This window comes from Rhinopithecus bieti, unplaced genomic scaffold, assembly GCF_001698545.2.
Source record: "Rhinopithecus bieti isolate Rb0 unplaced genomic scaffold, ASM169854v2 scaffold_68118, whole genome shotgun sequence".
NCBI lineage: Eukaryota > Metazoa > Chordata > Mammalia > Primates > Cercopithecidae > Rhinopithecus > Rhinopithecus bieti.
Genome location: NW_016825472.1, coordinates 117,790 through 126,347, shown reverse-complemented (window position 1 = coordinate 126,347; position 8,558 = coordinate 117,790). Strand labels below are relative to the sequence as shown.

The 8,558-nt window shown below is 39.3% G+C and overlaps 1 protein-coding gene across 1 annotated transcript in view; it reads left to right on the top strand.

The window, feature by feature from the left end:
• Positions 1–8,226, top strand: part of LOC108522676 (serine/threonine-protein kinase PAK 3) — a 40,859-nt gene extending 32,633 nt beyond the window's left edge. Inside the window, exons 7-8 of the mRNA XM_017863047.1 lie at positions 3,315–3,452; positions 7,798–8,226. Coding sequence (XP_017718536.1) covers positions 3,315–3,452; positions 7,798–7,887 — 228 coding nt within the window. The 3' untranslated portion in view covers positions 7,888–8,226. The remainder of the gene's footprint in view (positions 1–3,314; positions 3,453–7,797) is intronic.
• The last annotated feature ends 332 nt before the right edge of the window (positions 8,227–8,558 follow it).

The following is an 8,558-nucleotide window of genomic DNA, read 5'->3' as shown; positions in this document are numbered from 1 at the left end:
CAGGGCAGGAGTCTGCTGTTAGACCACCAATCAAATCCTCCTACCCACCCCCTAACAAACCCACCCCCTATCAGACCCACCCCCTAACAAAAACTACAGCCAGACCTTTTTGTCGAAGTTCTGAGGAGGACATAACGGTTCTTTGAAGTACTGTAGAGGTTCGTAGCACTGGCTCTTCATTACTTCAGATTTTCCTTCAAATTACAGGGCTTTCTTCTCCCTTGATGTACTATTTCACGAACACTACTCAGGCGTAACAACTATGATTAAGGTCATTTTTTTGGATTCATAAATGGAATGGAAAAAGGGCCAAGTATTTCCTTAGGTAATTATGCATAGATTGAAGAGAGATGAGAAGGACTCAGGTAGAGAAGATGTGTATGTACTTTTAAGGAAGAAAATTATGTGGAATAGAATGTATTAAGCTAAGAATGGTGAAAGTAAAGTGAGAAAATGAGACAATATAGCATGAATACAGATCTACAGAGAGTGAAAACGAATCTGGGAAAGGAAGAAAGAGATGTGCTTGTTTAGGTCTGGGCTTGGCTACAGAGCAAGAAAAAAAGCAAGAACAGTGACTTTGGGAAAGTTGTAGCCAGCTGAAATAAAAGAGTTTTAGGAGGAGGCAGGGAATGCAATTTGTAGCAACTGATTTTCTTTTAATAAAGGAATAAAGATGTTTGGGAGGACAGGTGCTTCAAGCACTAATCATCCAAGAACAAAAACAGTTTGAGCTTAATTGACTATATCTGCTATGATTGTGCACTATTCGATTTTAGCCCAATCAGTGATTTTCTAAAAGCATCCCATCTCCTTTTAGTCAAAGCTGGATTTGTCACTGACTTGTATTTTGGCATGGGAGTCCTAATAGCTGCCACCTGCATTTCCTGTTCATCAATGGAGGTATTGAAAATTACAAAGGGATGAGAGTTGGGGGAAAGGAAGATGTACATTTCGTAGGGGTGAGGGATGTATTCACATGTGGGTTTTTTAGTACTGGGAGGAAAAGCCAAAAGTTTCCATGCACTGTAGAGAAGCATATGGCATTGTAGTTCTCACACATTGCTATGCAAGACAATCTCCTATGGAATTCTGTGGCTCTTATGTTTGGTGTACATATGATGCAGAGATTCTAAGTTATTATGTGTGAAGTGGGCTCCAGGTTCTCAGCCAGGGATTCTCATTGTTGGCTGTAAATTGGAATCACCTGGAGAGCTTAAAAATTTTGGCGCCTAGGTTCTGTTCCCAGAGGTTTTTACTTAATTTTCTGGGAGTGAGAACTGAGCATGGAGATTTTCTAACTCTCCCCAAGTGATTCTAATGTGCAGACAAGTCTGGGACCCTCTAGTTTAGCCCATTGCTTAATTACTTGGGTGGATTAAACCAGTTGTTCTTAAAGTGTTGTCCTGGAACCAGCAGCTTCAACATCAACAGGACACTAATACGAATGCAAATTCTTGGGCCCCTGCCCCTGAAACTCTTGGGGTGGCTCAGAAACCTGTGTTTTAACAAACCCTCTGGATGATTCTGATGCATGCTGTAAAGTTGACAGCCACTAGATTAAACGGTTGTTCCTGACCCTTTCTAAAGTACATCTGTGGGAGTTACTAAAAAGGAGAGATGTCTTCAAGAGCTGATGAAAACTGGCCTGCAAAAGGACTTTTATAGAAATACCTATAATAATAATAACAGAAGCTAGAGTAGAGAAAGGAGAAAGGGGATGATAATTTGCTGCAAAAGCCAGGGAAGTTCAGGAGGGAACATGTCTTCATAAGAGTTAGGGGGTTTGTTGCGTGGGCTGGTAAAACCCTGGCAGTACCTGCAGGCAAACTCCTACTTATTCTTCAATACCCTTTTAAAATGTCAGCCTCTTTCGTGAAGCTTTCTCTGAGCTCTGGTGTGAATTACTTCATCCTTGTATTTACTTAGTGCTTTCTAGTTTCCTCAATTAGCTCTTGGTCCGCTGTACAGTAGCTCTCTATATATGTCTCTCTCCCTCACTAAATTGCATGATTCTTCAAAGCAAGATCACTGTCTTATTCATCCTTAGCTCTCCAGTGTCTAATAAACTATCTGGTACATACTAAATGCTCTTGAATTGTTTGCTGAGAGGAGGCGATAGTAATGGCCAGCTTTCTTGTATCAAGAACCTTCAGCTGGGCACAGTGGCTCGCACCTGTAATCCCAGCACTTTGGGAGACCAAGGTGGGTGGATTATTTAAGTTCAGGAGTTCAAGACCAGCCTGGCCAACATGCTGAAACCCCCATCTCTACTAACATGGTGACGCATGACTGTAATCCCAGCTACTGCAGAGGCTGAGGTGGGAGAATCACTTGAACCCAGGAGGTGGAGGTTGCAGTGAACCGAAATCATGCCACTGCACTCCAGCCTGGGCAGACTCCCGTCTCAAAAAAAAAAAAAAAAAAAAAAATATATATATTATAGTATAATATATGGGTTACTTTGGTTATTAATCAATAGTCCTGAGTCAGCTCTCTGATTGGAAGACTAGAGACCTGACCTTGATTCTCTCAGGACATCATGACTTGACGTCTCTTAGTGGTGGCCTTATACTACAAAGCTCTCAGAGAAATATACAATTATTAGCAACTTATTTTACCATGATAATTGTCAGGTGTCAAGACTACTATTGTCAATTTTTCTCATATTTCCTCTCATTGTAGGTGTACCTTCATGAGAAATCTAATTAAAATCATTAGGGATACAGCTGCTACAGGGTAAAAGTATTTGAGTTCTTGGGCCCCACAGCTTGCCTCTCTCATCCAGACACTGGCATCTTCTGGTTCCTTGTACTTCCCTAATTCTGTAATGTACTCTCTTCATTCCACATCTATTCACAAACATTCTTCAAGCAAGATAAGCACTTAGTAAATCACAATTACCTTTCCATTGCACTTCCCCAAAGTTATACTCAGGTCAAAATGAATGGATGTATGTGTATTCCCCAAGTCTTTAGATAAATAGATTTACAGGCAATCCTTTGGTTTAATTTTCTAGGTACTTAATCACATATTCATTATATGTGGATTTTTACTGGCTTAATTCTCGGAGGACAACAATATAACCTTATTTTTAAGTTTTTGGAGGTAGGACACTTTACTGTCACCTCAGTTACTGCCAACATTAATCATTTCTAAATGTTATAGAAGCTTTGAAAGATATGTGTCATTCTCTAAAGTGGAATTATTAAGACCCAGAATGTAAACCAGAAGAAACTGGATTTTTGCCTTCTGTGCCAACCCATGATTTTAATATGTATGTGCCGAATGTATTTTTCTATTTTTTTCTACAGGCATTGTATCTGATAGCCACTAATGGAACCCCAGAGCTCCAGAATCCCGAGAGACTGTCGGCTGTATTCCGTGACTTTTTAAATCGCTGTCTTGAGATGGATGTTGATAGGCGAGGATCTGCCAAGGAGCTTTTGCAGGTGAAAATAAAATAGGACAATTACAAAGAGAGGCATTATACTCAGCTTTTCCATCTCAATGTGTGACAGAGAGCTCTGTCAAGAGATGTCTAGAGTTAGGCTATTACCATTTTATTTTAGACCACAGGCACATAACTATAGGCATGCATCTAATACATGATTGATTGACATGTTGCCTTTCTTCTGAGAAGTTGGCAGTGTAATCTGTAATCTCTTTTGTTCTTCCTGGAGTCTTATTTTGCAAGGAAAAAAAAGCAATGTGACCCTCTGGTGTTGGTGTTTTGTTCTAAACTTTACTTGTGCCCCTGGATGTTGTATGCAGGTGCTCTTGGCCGGAGGTAATTCTCTACATAACTATGCAATTATTTCCATGGCATTTGCTACTCTAATGCTTTACTGGTCAAAGCCCCTTTGCTTGTGATGCCAATTGGCAGGCACCTGCTTGCCTGGGTGAGTACCATCCAGTGGTGAGTGCCTCTGTAACCATTTGTCCTTTTCATGGCTCTCAGGGATTAGTATATATGATGAGAAATAATACTTACTATGTACCAAATTCTTTCAATAAATTATTTCATTTTTATAACAACTCTATAGGGTAGGCATTATTATCCCATTTTATAGATGTAAAAGTTGAGGCTCACAGCTCTTGAATGGCAGAGCTGGGATATGAGCTCTGAATTGTCTGACTTTCTACCATACATCACACACAAACCAATTTAGATAAAAATATGTCTTTATTTGATAAAGCAGTACGTGCCCAGGATGATACACATAGCTTCACTGCTGGGGAGTGTTTCTCAGGGACATGTATGAAGACATTTAACATCTAAGAACAATGACTGCTATTTTTCTTTGTGATTTTGAACACATAAGCCAATTAAACAGAAGGTGCAACACTTGGTTATACAGCGCGTTAACCACAGATTGTCTGTTCTAGCCTACCCCTGAAAGAAAACCGGTTCCTGTTGTTTCTGAACTCCCTCCAGAGACAGAGCCACGCCCAGACAAAAAAATATCCCACCCTAACTCAGATCATACCTGGAATAGACCTTTTTGGAGAAACTGAAGAGACTACATCTTTTCTTTTCTGCTACCTGCAAGCATTTCACAGGTTATCATAAGGCCCTAAAATGTCAAATCTGCAATGGCCCTTTGTTAACCCTCTAATTAATCCAGCCTCAAATTACAGATGAAAGTCAACTTTTGAGTATATCACTTTTATATCTTTTTAGCCCTCCCACCACTCCACATGCACATTCTGATGCACATTCCTCTTATGTTTTCTTGTAAAGATAATTGAAGATGTAAGTTATCTTCAATTGGCTATCCAGATAAATGTGACTATCCAGCTAAATAGATCATTAAATCAATTATCTAGTTAATTCATTCCCCAACAATTCTTTTATATGAACCAGTCAGATAACTGATACAAAACTGTATTTTGAGTCTAAATTGAATAGTTTATTGCGTCTTTTCATTTTATACATGTAAGCAACAGCCCGTATTTCTCTTTGAGTCCATGCAACTCCATTCTCTGACTCTAGCCTATTATTGCCATTTCCAAGATGAGAAAGGGGAGAGATGCATGACATTCACCCCACTGGAAGGCTGGAGAAAAGACACAGGTCTTGAATATTTGTGTCTCTTTCTGTATGACCTAAGACAATTCTCTGTCCATCAATTGATATTTATTGAGCAACTTCCATTTGTAAAGCATAAGTGCAGTATACAAACCTATTAAAAGGCATGATTCCTCCATTTAAGACGTTCACAACCTTCTTGGGTACATGAAAATATAATGCAAAACTGTTTAGAGACTCATTCAACCCAAAGAACTGTTCAAATAGTAAATGACATGGTTGATTAGAGAAATACTTCCATAAGCTAGGGGTGATCAGAAAATGTCTGCAAACAGGAAAGAGGTCTGCTGGGCCTTGAAGAAGTGATCAGTTTTAGATAGGTTGAAGAAAATAAGGGAAGGGATTTCAAATGGAAGGAAGTGTTAGGATTTAACCAAAGACATATGGGCAAGGTCTATAGGAACAGAACCCAGAAAGTGTGGCTGAAATAAAGAGTTCAAGTAAAGAAGCTGCAGGAGATAATCCTGTGGTGGGCCTTGAACACCAGGCTTAAGAGTTGGGGCTGTAGGCAGTGGGGAAACACCGAAGATATCTGAGGGACAGCATGATGACAACTTTGTTTAGGAAGATTAATCTGGTAGTATGTGGTAAGAATTAGCAACAGGAAAAAAATGGAGACAGGGAGACCAAGGAGGAGCTATGGTTTGGGATTAAGATGATTAGGACTGAATTAGAAAAAGCAAGAGATGGCCAGACGTGATTGCTCATGCCTATAATCCTAACACTTTGGAAGGCCGAGGCAGGTGGATCACTTCAGGTCAGGAGTTCGAGACCAGCCTGGTCAACATGGTGAAACACTGTTTCTACTAAAAATACAAAAATTAGTCAGGTGTGGTGGCATGTGTCTGTGATCCTAGCTACTCAGGAGGCTGAGGCAGGAGAATCACTTGAACCTGGGAGGCGGAGGTTGCAGTGAGCTGAGACCGTGCCACTTCACTCCAGCCTGGGCAACAGAGCGAGACTCCATCTCAAAAATAATAATAATAATAATAATAATAATAAGCAACAGATAAATGTAAGAGACGTTGAGAAGAGAGTACCCGGTAGCTTATTGCATTTAGAACATAAGAGGAAGACAAAAGTGACTTCAGGCGATCAAGTCAATGGTGGCATTCAGCAAGAAGGCAAGTGATGGAAGACAGTATAATAGCTAACATTTCTTGACCCTATGTAACTTACGAGGGACTGCCACTTACCTCATTTAACCATTTTAATAAACAGAGATGAGGATTTAACCTAAGTGCTCTAATTCCAAAGCCCCTATAGCTTACATTACACAAGATTGCCCTGCTTGTGAGACTGTAACATAACTTTTTAAATGTTGAATTTAAGGTGACAGAAGAACATCCCATAGGAAATATCCAGCAGGAAAACTAGGACCAGAGTTCAGGAAAGAGATCAGGTCATACACTATGGATTTAGGAGTCATCTGCATAAAGCTGATGGTGGGTTGAAACCATGAAAGAGAATGAGATCTGTAAGAAATTAAATAAAAAAAAAAGAAGATGATGGCAGCCAAGTTCTCATGAGTGGGAGGTAGGAGGAGGAAGTGANAATAATAATAATAATAATAATAATAATATTAAGCAACAGATAAATGTAAGAGACGTTGAGAAGAGAGTACCCGGTAGCTTATTGCATTTAGAACATAAGAGGAAGACAAAAGTGACTTCAGGCTATCAAGTCAATGGTGGCATTCAGCAAGAAGGCAAGTGATGGAAGACAGTATAATAGCTAACATTTCTTGACCCTATGTAACTTACGAGGGACTGCCACTTACCTCATTTAACCATTTTAATAAACAGAGATGAGGATTTAACCTAAGTGCTCTAATTCCAAAGCCCCTATAGCTTACATTACACAAGATTGCCCTGCTTGTGAGACTGTAACATAACTTTTAAATGTTGAATTTAAGGTGACAGAAGAACATCCCATAGGAAATATCCAGCAGGAAAACTAGGACCAGAGTTCAGGAAAGAGATCAGGTCATACACTATGGATTTAGGAGTCATCTGCATAAAGCTGATGGTGGGTTGAAACCATGAAAGAGAATGAGATCTGTAAGAAATTAAATAAAAAAAAAAGAAGATGATGGCAGCCAAGTTCTCATGAGTGGGAGGTAGGAGGAGGAAGTGAAACCAGGAAAGAAAATGGAGTTGGAATATTCAGTGCACATGCGCATGGAAGAGACCAAATATGGTAGAATGTCACAGGCTTCTAAGGCAAAAAATAAAAAATAAAAAATAAATCAAAGAAGGAAGGAGTATTCACTTTTATTAAGTACTGCAGAGGGGCCAAAAGAGAAATGGTAGAGGCACGGCTGTTGAGTTTAGCAGTTAGTAAGCCATTGATTTCTGTATAAAGTTCTTTAGTAGTTAACTAAATACACTTTTTCCAAGCATGACAGCTTCTCTAGATAAATTTATCAGTTTAGGAAAATCAGAGAGTCAGACTGTTGCAAACACAGTGAGATTTTACAAGATCCCTCAGAGTTTCTCACTCTGCCAGTCAGCTTCCAGAGGATCTCATGACATTGAAGTACAAAAGCATCTGAAGGACAAAAGCTGGCACTGTTTTTAATTAAATGATATTTAATTGGGTGTTCAAAATATATCTTAATTAAAAAGGGCTGCTTGAAAATGTAAAGTAGTGTACTTGTTGGAGGAAAGAATTCCAATAATTCCTCTTTTTCCTTCCTTTTACAGCATCCATTTTTAAAATTAGCCAAGCCTCTCTCCAGCCTGACTCCTCTGATTATCGCTGCAAAGGAAGCAATTAAGAACAGCAGCCGCTAAGACTGCAAGCCTTACACCTCACCATCTCCCTCATGAGTAAGACTGAAATAAAACTCTGCTGCAGGAAAGATGGAAGAAAAGACAGTCAAATGGGGTGGGGGTTCTTTACCTTTCAAATGAATAGAAACTTCTTATAAGCCTTTTTCCTACTCCCTCAGATTATGTAATTTATTTGTAAGCCTGAATCGCAGCCCAAACAGGGCAGCAATGTTGAAGTGACCATAAAGTGGTCACTTCCACCGTGAAGCGAAAGAGCCAGTAGTGAATCCCCTCATTTTGTGCATTCACTTTGAAGAAAAAGGTTTCTCAAAGATGCACACTCCCTCTTCATAGTGTTGTNAATAAACAAACAAAAAAAAAATACCAGAGCAAGTACTGTGTGAACATGTGGAAGTCCATGCCCTAATAGAGTTGCAATTTTTTATTCTTCTTCTATAGTGGTGGCTTGGTTTGTGTACCTATTTTTCTGCATTTGTATTGGAAAAGGTTTCTTTTAAGACATTTTCCAAAAGTGGAGAGGAATATGTGTGTTCAGGAAGGGCTTTTAAAAAAGTATATATCTAAATAAAGCTCAAATGGTGAAATCCTGTCACATTTTCACAATGATGCTTAAAAGATAGTTGAGTAAACCAGGTTGTTAATCTCCTTAATACCTGAAAGAGGACACACTG